The 14,053-nt window shown below is 38.9% G+C and overlaps 1 protein-coding gene across 4 annotated transcripts in view; it reads left to right on the top strand.

Moving 5' to 3' along the window:
• TRPM3 (transient receptor potential cation channel subfamily M member 3) overlaps positions 1-14,053 on the top strand; it is a 424,445-nt gene that overhangs the window by 138,023 nt on the left and 272,369 nt on the right. For 2 of the 4 annotated variants that reach the window (XM_075739538.1, XM_075739537.1), the window contains exon 1: positions 2,113-2,412. The exons of the other annotated variants lie outside the window; for them this stretch is intronic. In XM_075739538.1, the coding sequence (XP_075595653.1) occupies positions 2,323-2,412 (90 nt within the window). In that variant the 5' untranslated portion in view covers positions 2,113-2,322. Of the gene's footprint in view, positions 1-2,112; positions 2,413-14,053 lie in introns of those variants that run through there. 4 annotated transcript variants of the gene reach the window in all.

Genomic DNA, 14,053 nt, shown 5'->3' with positions numbered 1-14,053 from the left:
CTGATTGGTTTGAATCTTTCACTTTCTTTTTACTATGAACTCCAAAAACTTAATTACTAGATATTATTACCTTTATAAAAGAGCAAAGTTATCATGCCACACACATTTTAAGGTACATTTATTTATTTAAAGTCAGGATTATTCTTTTCTACCTTCTTAATTCTGCCTCTTTAATGGAGCCTGAGAAAAGTAGTTTCAGAAAATCATATTCCGTTTCACTATCAACAGCAAGGGTTTTTTCTTCCTTTAATAAAACAAATACATTCAGAGGTCAAGCAGGAAGGCATTTAAGTATGTATAATTTAAACTAGCTTCCCAGTCATAACCAGAAATTCATCTGCACAAATTTTTGTCACAAGGGGATGGCTCCTGGTGTTCTATCCATTCTGTTCCACAGACAACCCATGGTCTTGTTTCTGCACCTTTGAATTTTTATAGTTTTGCCATGTACAGAGGGGTGGAACAGATGAGAGAGCTCTTCTGGTGCATAGTCAGCCTTGCACTATGTTCTGGGACATTATATTCTGGGCAGAATAATTTTTTATCCAACACTGAGGCTCAGTAAGAACATTCATACAATTGTTGAGAGGGTACAATGAGGTGGAGCTGGCTAATATGTATATGTTCAAAAGAAGTATAAAGGTACTGGACTTCCACCTCAATGCACATGCACTCCTTCTACATAGGCCCCAATATATAGGCTTTGGAGAATATTGATCTATGTGCAAGGGCAAAACTTCCTTTGGAGAGGAAGACTGAGGTGTAAACACAAATCCTTACCCTGCTTTACTGGGATAACTTCAGTGGTTTTAGGATCCTCTGTTTACCTTGGAGGATCTGATGGTATTGACTGAAGTACTGCGTTTCCCTATTCTCCTCAGAGTTATCTGTCCTTAAACAAACTTTAAAAAGCAAACCAGAAGTATTGCTACATGTTAGAGAGTTTTAGATTTGCGACCCTACTGCAAACTATTATAGACATTAATATGTAAACCAGGCAGATTAGCATAGCCTCCATAGCCTCATGGAAACAATGTTCTTCATCTCTTTCCTCTCATTTGGAGAATTATTCAGCTTTTGCTGATGAATGTAGACACAATAATAAATTATAAACAAAGGAGAAAAATATGTACACTATTGGAATTAAAAGGAAGCATGAAAATGGCAGATCAATGAAACCTAGCCAAGTAAATTTTCAAACCTGAGTTACAAGAGATTTAAACTTTGCTGAGAAGTGACTGTTTACCTCCATAATCTGAGCAAAAACTGGTCATTACTGGCAAAATTAAAAATTCCCATTGCTTTATAGGATGTTTGCTTTTGGGCTTTCTAACTCTTCCCTCATGTAATCTTGATGCTCTCCAGAACATAGTGGGATAAAGGTACTTCTCCTTTAGCTGGAGAACAGGCATTAAGAATAGCTTCATTAGCTGGGAAAGCCAGTTACTGCCCAAATGGAAACATGCTTTGCTATACTTGAATTGCCCCAGCACTATTACTTCATGTGTTTGCATGTCTTTAAAAGAATTACTCTGTGCATAGCTTTAATATTAAAAAGAGCCGAATCCTGAACTTGATTTGTTTGGGGTTCTTTTTTTTTGCCAGAATGTGCATGTTAACACTTACACTCTTATGGTACAGCTTCTAGCCGCTGCCACTTGCCGCTAGCGCACCAATACAATGCCCGATCAATGAAACTATGCTTTCTAGGTCCATTATATCAGTAATTCAAGAGTGAATTAATTTTTTCCCCCTCTCAATCTTTGCTGCCTGAGCGTTGGCCCCTCCCCTCATGCCGGCTTCCCTCTCCTCGCAATGCTTTCTGAAAGAAAGTGCAATTACCCCTCCGCTTGATTAATTTAAATTATCCATTCTGCCCTGTTTTTTCGCTCAGGGAAGCGGAGGAGCGAGGCGGATGGGTCAGCTTGCCCGGGAGAGGCTGACCTGGGTGCTCTCCGAGGAGCGCGGGAGGGAGAAAGCAGGAGCGGCAGCTCTCACTGCAGGTTTTTTTTTTTATGCGGGCTGCCCCTTTTCGCTCAAGGAGCGCAGCGTGCCCTGAACAGCGGGCTAATCGCCTCCATTCAGCCACATTTGGTATGCATGAGCACTGCTGTTCCCACGCAGGAGGTTGCTCTTTTAAGGAGGATCGGTGGCTACAGCCGCGCCACTCGCCCAGCCCAGCCCTCTGCCCGCGCCGGGCCGGCCCTGCCCTGCGGCACGGCGGGCGGGATGCGCCTGGCGTGCCCGCGGCCTGGCGGGCGGTTTCCGCGGTAAGAGCTCTCAGGTCTGCGGCTGATCTCCCGGTGGGATTTGTGGACGGTCATGAATCAGACCGATGCTCCCCGGCCACTCAACTGGACCATCCGGAAGCTGTGCCATGCCGCCTTCCTCCCCTCCGTCAGACTTCTTAAGGTACGGTGACAGCCCGCGTTCAGAAACGGTGTCTGCCGCTCAGCATCTGTCCGGAGGACAGCAGACGCTGCTGCTGGAAAGTTAATTCACATATCGTCCCAACTTTACTATTAATTAGCTTCCCTGCTGCCTTTATAACCCCTTGCGAGTACCTGAAGATACCAAAATTCTGCGTTTGTACTCCGGTTCAGCATGTTTATCACAGAGAAAGGTCTGTGAGGGGGGTAAAAAGGGAGTAAGGGATGGTGGATATCATCTGTGCCTCTGTTTGCCTTGTCTTAAAAAAATCAAGTCGTGAACTTCCAGGGATGAAGAAGGAATCTTTTTCTAAGGTGTGTTCCTTTGTGAGCAGTCCTCTGCTATCTCTTCTTTGGGGATACCTAGTCCCTAGGAAATGCCCAAAGGTCCAGTAGTAGTCAGACCAACTTGTAAGTGCAACACTATGTGAGTGGACAAAAATCATCTTGGTTTGTTGAAAGCTGTACACAGGAACAGGGTCAGTTAAAGACTGGTGGTGCAGACAGCATCACTGAAACTTTCTGATCATGATTTTTTGTTCTTTTTTTTAAAAAACAAAGTGGCACTGTTATGAAGGTGCTTTTGAAGGTGTTTTTAAATGTGCTTTCCTAGGAGATAATTATTAATTATTTGAAAAAAAAATATTTGGGGTTATAGACAGTGGAGGGCTCTTAATCTCAGCATGCAAAGTGCCACTGCTACTGTGTCCCACCGAAGCTGTTTTAGAGGCATTTGTAACTGGAAAACAAAATATCTTGAATCAACTTTTTGAGGAAGAAAAGGTTACATTAAGCTGAAAAGTCTTCTTTGTTCTTGGAACTTCCTAATTGGATTTTACAATGAAAGTTAAACAAGATAGTCAGGTCCCTTTAGGCTTCTACACCTGTAATATGTTTTATAAAATGCTGGATTCATGACGCTAATTATTTAATTTCAGTACTTGATAGTTTGGCTTTGAAATTAATATGCAACCAGGTAAAACATGGCTACTCTAACAGTATATTAGAAGGTGATGTTTGATATAACCATTTGATTTTGTATGGGTAGCTGAAATTAGGTCAGTCCTTGCTAATGCAACACCTTTGAAGAGTTGTGTAGTGTATGATAGTGCACTTAGCAGACATATATTGCACATATAGTTATTGTATATGAGATGCACAAGTGACCATACGGTGTATCATAACAGGTATTTCTCACATCCTGACAGGAAGGGGCTTTAGAAGAATATTTTTATTTCTAAACCAGATGTATGGCTGCTGGGAGGTACATTGTGAGCAGCTCCAAAGAACAGAAGATAAAACTTAGATTGCTGAAAAATCAAAATGTATCTAATACAGAACAAATCAGATAGTGGTGTTGATTCTCTTTGCAAAGGCTTCTGCTTCCCCCCTACCCCCTCCCCACCCCAGAAGCACACATTAGAATGGCCATAATCTACAGGTCAGATACATCTAAGAAAACATAATTTTCTCGGGGTGTGAGAACTCAGATGTGAGGAATTTTATTATCATTCTCAATATCGGGGGCGGGGGGGGGGGGGGAAGTCTGCAATATTTCTTTCTTGGCAGACAAATGTTGCCCCCTGTGTATGATTTCTCTTCATTGCATGCTTTAAGGGTGAACATTGTGATTAATTATTAAAAGAGCTGACTTAAAATTATTTTCTGAAGCTACAGCTATCACCTTTTAGGGCCAGATAGGGAGAGGACCCTGCACAGTTAATGAGAGCAGGGCAAATAACCAGAGTTAAGCAACCTCTGCGCAGAGGGGTGTGTGAGGTGTGGGAGAGACCACAGCAAAGGAGGTGGGGCTCTGGCACCTTCCTGGGCTGCTGAGCAGAGCTGGTTGATTGGAGAAGAAAATGCATATATCAGCATCTTCAAGGCTCCTAATCAGCTTAAAATTTTGCTTCCAACATATACTTATCTTTGTCTTTTGTTATTTAACATGTTCAAAGCAAGTGATTCACGTAAGAGCAGGGCCTCATTTTCCTGATTCCCCAAAAGGTACAATAACCAACCTGAAGCGCTATTGAGGAAAGTGTGTGATAACAGCAGTATTAAATTACCAGATGAGCAATATAAATATTTTCATGTTTTTCCTCAGGGAATTTGAGAATTTTTGTGTATACAAATTCAGTCATCAGAAGGGTGTCTGTATTCTTTTCTGGTTTGTGCCTTTCTCAAAACAAGAAAGAAGAAACCCTCTGGTTGGTTTTTTTTGCCCCTAAATGAAGGGTGCTCCTATAAATCTAAAAACATTGGAAAGGCAAATGCAATAATCAAAGCTCAATTTTTAATTGCTCAGTTTCAAAATGGATTAAATGGTCTTAAGGACTAATGCAATATTGTTTCTCAGTAGACAACCAGTAGACCCTTTTTTATACAGCCTTTCTCTGCAGATAATGCCCTCAATAACAGAATAAACTTTGCAAAAGCTGATATGTAATGTCACATTTTTATTATTATCTACTTTATTTATGGTTGCCAAACTCTATTTTAATTTATTAAGAGTAAGAGAATATAAAATATCATTGTGTCTTTGTCATTTCCATGCTTTATTTTAGTCTACCAGAATAAAACAACTAAATGACATCATTAAGTTCAAGGATACACCTTTGCCTGAACTTGTAAGAATGAGAGATAGCAGAGATTTCCTGTTTCAAGTGTAGCATCAGTGCTTTCACACTGATGGATATAAACACTGGAATCTAGGACACTGCTCACTTCGTATTCCTCACAACTCTATAGGATTGTCTTGAAATGACTGGTTTTAAATAAATAATAAAAGGGGTTATTCAACAGGTAGGCTATGCTTTTATTCTGTTCTGTTGAAATGGTGCACAGTGCTCAGTTGCCTGAACTGAGATTTCATATCGCTCTGGCCACAGTGGCCTCATTTGATTTAGGTAAAGTAGGATCATTTGCAGATGCTGTCCAGCATTGTTCCCTCTGCTTTTCTTCCAGGCGTGTGTTCCTGTTCTAACCCACTTCACTAATACCCTCATGTTTAGGTATGGTTTTATAATCCTGTTTTCTCAGTTTTTCATTTTCTAACAGGCACACGGAGTACTAGGAGCTCTATTTGAAGTACAGATTGAAATAAATTATTGGAGAACATTTTCACTACTTGTGTCATCAGCTCATCCTTCATTGATCCCATTTTTTCCCCTAATAAATATTTCCTGTAGCACGTTCCATCCTGGTACTTTTTGTAGTTGTTTCAATATGCTTAAACACACACTAACGCACCGTCTAATGCCTTCCCATCTGAAGTAAGAGGATTAAGAAGTGCCTTGAGCACATGTGCGGAGAGGGTGGCTTTGTGCAGAGAGGGGACTCTCTAAGACTACTAAATTTTTTTTTAATGAATTTGAATTGCACGTCAGTAAGTAGGCTTGGAAGGCAGGAATTTTGGAAGGGCCAGAGGAAATGAAAGAGAGTGAATCAGAAGAAACACTGGAGAAAATGTTTAGGCTAATTTTTCCCAGCATACAGCTCAGTAAACATGCCCTGTTCAGCTCTACCAAATAAATACAAAGAACATTTACCTAACCTGGGCAGCAGCCTAATCTAGCTCCAGGAATTGCTGGAATCTTAAAGAGATCAGCCACTAAATTTCTTATCAAAAGAGAAACTAAATCTTATTTTTATTAATTATTTTTATTTGATTGCCCTACCAAGAATGCATAAGGTAACCCAAGAGAAAACTAAAAAGCTAAAAAATCGTTCATTAGAATGAGACACAGTGTCTTTAAGTGTGACAATACATACTTGAGAAATTCTGGCTGGGCTGAAATATGTGAAGTAGAAGTGTGGACAGTATCTGTCCTGCTACAGCGAGTTTCCTTATGTCCATAAAGAAGGTATCTACAGGGACAAAGACTGGGAAACACGTGGAAGGCTGTATTAAGGTACATGGCGAAATAACACACTGTTGAACTGTTCAAATCAGCTAAAATCTCATTACTATTTGATTACCAAGTGCACCTTTATTTCAGGATACTTTTTAAAAATCTGATTTGGTAAACTGAATGAAAAATTTTCTTCTCCAGAATAGTGCAAGAATTAAATATGTTCTTTATAAAACAGTAAATATTTATCCTTCTGAACCCTCTACTGTGAGAAATAGTGACTGTAAGAGAAGAGAAAGCTATGGCTTTTGGAGCTGAGTTTATTCCTCATGTGGATTTGGAAAAAAAAAAAAAAAGTTTATTGGACTGATAGAATAGTCCTATAACTCAGAGAAGCTGCTTTCAATAAATAATTTTTGAAATTACTTGTAAGTGGATTTGTGTGCTATAATCATGAGACAGTAATGTTAGATTGTGTTATGGTCTTCAGAAACAGAAGTGTAAGCTTTTTGTGCTATTTTATTCACTATCAATGAGAAAATGAACAGAAATCTAGACACAAAGGTAATCAAAATGTGTAGATTTTTTTCTCTTAGCTAGTCTTTTGATGACCAGTTGGCAGTGGAGTGTTCTGGTTTATCACTGCTTAATAGCTAAGAATTTGTTCTGATTCTTATTTTAGTTAATTTATCATATCCACCTTTCAAACTGCAACAAAATGAGAGGGCAGGTTTACTAACTCTTGACTGAAAAACTGAGATACTTGGAACAAATCCTAATGCATACTGTTATCATTAGTGATCTGGCACACTAAATGTTTCTGAAAGTAAGTGATATGCACATTACCGACAGTAAAATGAGTGTAGTAATTTACCTGTGCCTGCACTCAGCTGCTTACTGACTTAAATTGTAATAACGAATGAGCCACCACTCTGTTTCCTGCTGGAGGATTTGATGCATTCTGGGAAGTAATGACCGTTCAGCCCTTAGGATTAGACTGCTTAAAGCACAGGCATGTAGAAAATATCGGTCAATGTCACAATTTTCTTGTAAATTCGCTAGTAGAATAACTAGTCACACCCCTCGGTATGGTGGGATGCTGTATACAGGATGAAAGATAGATGAGTTCTAACGGTGCATATAAGTTCTGTTCAGAAAGAAATTATTTGATAAACAAACTTCTATTTTTCTGCCAGAAAGATCATAGTTATATCTATTACAGTTGTAATAGATGTTGCATGTTTTTGACTCTAATTCACAGATTTTCTGGGGTGCATATTTGTCCTTAGAAGCCCAAAAGCCATGTTACCAGCAAAGAGAAAGATTCTGCTTTCTGTTGTGTTTTCTGCTCCTGTGCTGTCAGTTCATCATTTAAGGATGGCAGGAAAGTGACCTGGCTTGGGCATTGCTTTGTCTTTGTGGTCTCCTGCTTTATCAAGAAGTTCGTTTAACACCTCAAAAGAGGGGAGCACTGGGTGCTGCTGTGTAGCTTCGTGGCACCTTGGCACAGGTATGCTTGCATTGCTGCTGCTCAGCTGTTAGCGGCACCTCTAGTACTTCACATTTTATAACCAAGTAATGGCAGCACGGTGAAGACACTTTACAGCTGGGGTTGAAGAACTGATAATATGCCTTTTAGGGGTTGCACATTCCCAAAAGCTGCTTATTTTTTTAAGTCATGCTTCTCACCAACAGTGAGATGAGCTGATCCTTCTCATGTGGCAACTTGGCATGTTCATATGTAAGGAGTTTAAGGAGTTTCTGGTAGATTGTTAGTACATTTCTTCTGAAAGGGAAGGAAACGTGGAAGCTGATAATGATTTCCCCCTTTTTTTTAATACAGAAGTGGTCATTTCATGTGGTTAATTCTTTTTGGTACAGTGTACATCTTTTTATGTGATCTAAAGTGAATCAGAGCTTATTAGCAGTTTGCCTTATTGCCTGAATCTTTTCTGTGAATATGACTCAGTTTGGTGACCACTGACTTGGAAGTGATGTAGCAGCAAATCAGTTTCCACAACAAGAAATATTATCCCAATTAAGAAAAAAGAAAGGGAGAGATCAAAATAAAAAGCCTAGCAGTAGAATTCATGTTTCCATGGGATAGCCTACATGTAAAAGAGGTAGGCACATCAGTGTCGTTTTGAAGGAGACTGTAGTCTACTAATTTCATGTAGAGACAAAAATGTTTTTGATTTTCAGGTTGGAAAAGGCTGTGTGAATGCAAAGTTTCTTTTTTTAAACCAGAGAATTTTAGAAAGAACATGGCTTTTCTTTCTAGGTATGTCACCACCATGTGAGTGCTTTTCAAAAAGAAGTAATAGAACAGGTAATACGAAATTTTCAGTCTTGATGCAGCAGCTAAGGTACAAAAATGCCTGGCTGTTTTAAAGTAAGAATCCTGCAACAGCTACAGGTTTTTATCCTCTTGCATGTCAATGTTATTTTGCATTTTGCTTTCCCTAAATCCAGCTGTTTCATCAGTGTCTTTACCTTCATCTTTGAAAATACAGTGGGGTTTTTATCTTCATGCCACATGGCCGGTGGGCTACAGTGACGAAGGTGAGGTATCAGAAAAGTCATTCAGGGTTGTCCACGTTTCCTGCATGCAGAAGGACTTGGCTTATAAATGATCTCTGCTTCCCATGAGGCTCAGTCTTTTCGGACTTGAATACTTACAGGAGGTGGCAAGTGGCCTCAATTCCCACTGGCCTTTGCAAGAATTGATAATGTATGAAACACTGCAATAAACTTGCCTATCAGAAAGTAAATGCAAATTTCCTAATTTGTGACTGCATAAGAGGTGCTTTATGGTCTTGTTTCCAGAGAAATAAATAAATAAATAGTAGTAGCAAATTTTATGTATATAAACAGAGTAGGCAAAAATTAAGGCTTGTTCTGAACAGACACTATTGTTTTAAAAATAATCATAAAATGCTACTAACTACAGAAGTCATACGAGCAAGAGGCTACAAATACAATGCTGCTTAATGTGTTAGTGGAATCCTGTATTAACAACATAAGATTTTAATGTTGTTCTGCAATACCGTTACTTACGTTTGAAAGGGTGCCATGTGAAAAATTCAGGGCACAAGACCATAAAGTGAAGCTGAGTGGTTTTATTCCACCTGAATTGCTAACGAGACTATGCTACAGTGTAAAAAGATGTGCCCTTGGGGCTCTCTGGAAATTTATGTCAAAGCCGGTAATAAAGCATGAAATAAAATCACTTCATCAAAAATATCTTTCATCCCCCAAATAATATGATGACATGAAACAATCTGACAAAGTGCTTTTAGCAGTGTCAAGGAAGTTACTGAAGAAAATATCAGGATTCTGATAATGTAATTAAAAGAATCATCAGGCTGATTTTACATTAGGGAGGTGATTGAGTGAAAACAGCTTTCAGTTGCCTTTTTCTTCACCTGTCGTTGGTAAATGCAGAGGGCGGATGTAGTAACTTACTGAGCCATAACTAAGAATTTAAGAATTTAAGGATGATGCACCGCATCGTTTTGATAGGGAAGGATGCCATTTTTTTAACTTTGTGGCTTACTGAATCTTCATGGCATGCTACTGCCAGGTCTGTTGTAACGCGCTATCACACCTCAGTTTCCCAGTGTGATGGCTTAATGTGCGTCTTTGCATACAGCCGGAAAGAGAGACCAAAACTACAGCTGGACTGGATGAACTAATTACAGGATACCCTGAGGACCTTCCAGCCTGACTTTTCTATGATTGTATATAGAGTTTTCAAAGTTTTCTGAATCACAGAAGGCATTTTCCAAATACGTTCTTGTTCAAATTTGGGGTTCAGTACTTCAAATTACTGGGTGGGGTCTTATGCAGGAAGCCATATTTTATGAACAGTGGGGTATTTTTCTAGCTGCAAATTCTGTTTTATCACATTAAAACTGTGAAGATCTGTACAACCTAGCCATAATACTACTGCTTTTCTCAGATTTTTTCCTACATTTCTGCACACCTCCCCACTGGCCCTTTTCCTGAACTGTATCACTCAAAGCAGTTTTCTAACATTTAGCTGCAGGTCCTACATTTTCTTCTGTGAGAACAGGGTAAATTTGGATATATTTGTCATCTTCCAGCATAGATTAGTAGATTATTTATTCCACTGTTTCCTCCAAGGAAGTTAGACTGAGATTCCCTTGCTGCTTGCTTTTTTCTCTCTTTCTCTACTCTTCAGGTGAATTATCGGAAAGGCCAGCTGGGACATGAGGGACTCCTGCTCAATCTTCCACGCTAATCCTAGCTCTATAAACTGGGGGAGGGTTGATAAGGAAACAGAAGGTATCACAACCCTCCTTCATTTCTGTCTCCTGAAAAGACCAAATAACATTTCTGTTAAATTGCCTACAAAGTCTTTCTGATTTAACTGACTTTACAAGGACGTGAGGTGACTAACAACTATCAGTCTTCAGGGAGGGCTTTGGGGGTGGGGGGGCACAATCACTTTCTATTTCCATGGTAGAAATATTCTTTTTGTTTCTTTGCATAGTAATAAAACCAGTGCTTTTTAATGGTCACATTAGTAAAGAAATTTTAAAACTCAATGTGGGGTACAATCAGCAGCACAGTACTTATTAAGACATTCAACTTCAAGCATATGTGCTACCTTTATTACATACAAATGAGGACATTTAATGTTTTTGTGCATTTCTCTGGAATAAAAAGGTGATTTTGATCCTTCTAACATAAATTTGGAGGGGGAGGAAAAAACAAAAAAGGTTTTCAGAGATATCCTAGTGGGAAATTAAGTGTGATCAAGTTATTTTATCTTGATACATGTGATTATTTAAGAATAATTTAAAGATAAAGATCTGATATATCAAGCAAAAAAATATCCTGTGCAGTTTCTTATTAATGATAACTGTGGGAGCTTTAGCTTATTCAAGATGGGAATAGTAAATTGTTCAGAGGATTGCTTTCCCTTAGAAGCTGCTGATTACTATTACTAACATCCAAGGACAAGGTTTTTTTCTTTTGGTTACTTTTATTCTTAAGTTTTATTTAATGTTCAAAAATTCTCAAGCACTACTAAAACATCCCATGATAAAATGGATGTTTGTAGAGTTAGAACAAATTAGAAGAACTACTTGTTCACCCAGTACTGCAGTCTGCCAGGGATGTTACTACAATAGGAAATCTTCAAGTACTGAAACTGAGCGAATTGTTTGCATCAAATTATCTGACAAATTTAGCATCTCAATGCCATGAAATATTTTAGCACAAATAGTTTCCATTAATTTATTTAGGACTTATCTGAAATCCAATTGAATCAATGGAGACACTTTCACTGATTTTTAGGGGGTGTGACCCTTCTTTGCCAGATAGCAGAGCTTGAAGCTTGAAGCAGAAACACTGCAATAGGCCAGGATATGTATAATGTACATTGTTTTATTTGGATTCAAGACTGGGCACGTGTTCATGTATCTCTGCTGCAAGTAGTTGTGTGCATAACTAATGCTGCAAATTTTTTCCATTTCAAATCCCAAGTGTACTCTCCACTTAAAGTAAATGAGGAAGGCAAAAAGTTGAAGCAAACTACTTAATATGATTAAATAAATATGAGTAGCTGCAGAGAAATATGTGGAACATTTATTAATTAAACCGATTAGCAGCATAGCATAGAAAAAAAATGCTTTTTCATTTTCTTTGAGCAATGAGGATATGCTCACTGTCCATGGCAGTTCTAGCCCTTGTTTGCATTGATGCAATCACAAAATGAAATTTCATTACAGTTAAACCACATTAATGGTGGAGTGTTTGCTTTAGTACTTTGAAATCGCATAGTGAAGTATTCTACTTTAGCTCATTTTGTGGAATACGCTTTATTTCAGTATTGATGTGATCACCTAATATGACATTATTTCAAGTCTTGATAACTAGATTCTTTGTGACAGTCATCCCAATGCTAATTCTACTCTCAGCACTTGTTAGTAAATGTTCATTTGAAAGCCAGAGGTCCTTTCATGTCAGCAAGGCTTTCTCCCCAGTGGCGATTTAAGCTTGGCTGATGTGGCAGTTGGACCCCAGTTCTGGGACACGCTCTTCGTTAGCCTTAGCCAAAGCAAGGTTAATACTGCAACACCATCTGAACCAAGCTGGCATGTGTCCCTTCTTCCTCATTACAAAATGCTATTGCATGCACTGGATGTGTATGTATAGTCTAGAAAAGGTCTCTTGCAGACTGAAAATCCCAGTTTGGAAGCACCTATTATCTATCATCGTGAGTAAAACTAGCATTAACATCCTTAATGTTGCTTTTCAATGCCTTATTTTTGCGTGCTCAGAATTAATATCCCTTGACTCTAGATTGATTTTTCAGAAACGGCTGAGGCAGCATTCTCTGGGAACAATGGCCCCAATACAACCATAAGAGCCCGTTATTTTATTTCCTGAAGCTGGAGAACTCAAAATCGCTAAGATGAGGGACTTACAATGTGTGTAATGTGTCTGTTTCGAAACTGCTCCATTAAAATTTTAGATCTTTCTGGATTTCTGGTTCTGTGCTTCCATGCTGCACTAGACTATGAGTCTGAATTTCAGGTTTGAGGTCTTCCTCAGATACTCAAATTAGCTGTCATTAAAACACTTGCTTCCTGCTGTGGAAGCTTTCTACTTTTCACTGAGAGGCCACAGGCAGCACAACATAATGTGCTTGTTTCAGTGCAAAGAAGAAAGATTCAGTAAGGAATAAGATACCCATAATTAATTCAGGTAGTTGATATGTGATCTGAATACTCTGTGAATATATAAATGCTAAAACATATTATGCTTAAAGCAGCAATTATTATTATTATATCCCATTTGTTTGTATTATATACATACTAGTAGATCTCTGCTTGTGCTAGATTTTTTTTTTCAAATTCCATTCATAAAAGTAGGTTATTTAAAAATAAAAAAATGAAATAGGTTAGCAACAGAAATATTGACCAGATGTTATAAGTAAAATAAAGGAGATAAAAATAGAAAATTTAACTAACACAATGTCTTTGAACTTCATGCACAGTATAAAATACAAATACATTTTAGAATGTTGTATTACTAATATCAGTTTGTTCCAGAAAGATTATCTAATCAAGTTAATCCTTTCACTGGGTGCTGTTTGTTGTCTGCTTCCTGATCTCATTCTGGAGATAGCAGATTACTAGTCCTAGATCTGAGCTAAAATTAGTTAGCTCATCCATGTATACTTAGAGAATCATAGAATATTTTGAGTTGGAAGGGACCCATAGCGATCATCAAGTCCAACTCCCTGCTCCTCACAGGACTATGTAAAACAAAACCATATACCTAAGAGCATCGTGCAGATGCTCCTTGAACTCTGACAGGCTTGGTACTGTGACCAGTTCTCTGGGGAGCCTGTTCCAGTGACCAGCCACCCTCTCAGTGAAGAACCTTTTCCTAATGTCAAGTCTGATGCAGCTTCATTCCATTCCCTTGTGTCCTATCACTGGTCACCAGAGAGGAGATCAGCAGCTCCCCCTCTGCTGCCCCCCTTGAGGAAGCTGTAGACTGCGATGAGGTCACCCCTCAGCCTTCTCTTCTCCAAGCTGAACAAACCAAGTGACCTCAGCCACTCCTCATAAGTCTTGCCCTTGAGGTCTTTCACCACCTTGGTCACCCTCCTCTGGACACACTCTAACAGTTTGATGTCCTTCTTATACTGAGGTGCCCAGAACTGTGCACAGTGTTCAAGGTGAGGCCACACCAGCGCAGTGTAGAGTGGGACAATCACCTCCCTCGAAT

The sequence above is a fragment of the Balearica regulorum genome, chromosome Z (genome assembly GCF_011004875.1).
Source record: "Balearica regulorum gibbericeps isolate bBalReg1 chromosome Z, bBalReg1.pri, whole genome shotgun sequence".
In the NCBI taxonomy this organism is placed as follows: Eukaryota; Metazoa; Chordata; class Aves; order Gruiformes; family Gruidae; genus Balearica; species Balearica regulorum.
Note: the sequence above shows the minus strand (reverse complement) of the source record. Positions and strands in the feature narration are given on the sequence as shown.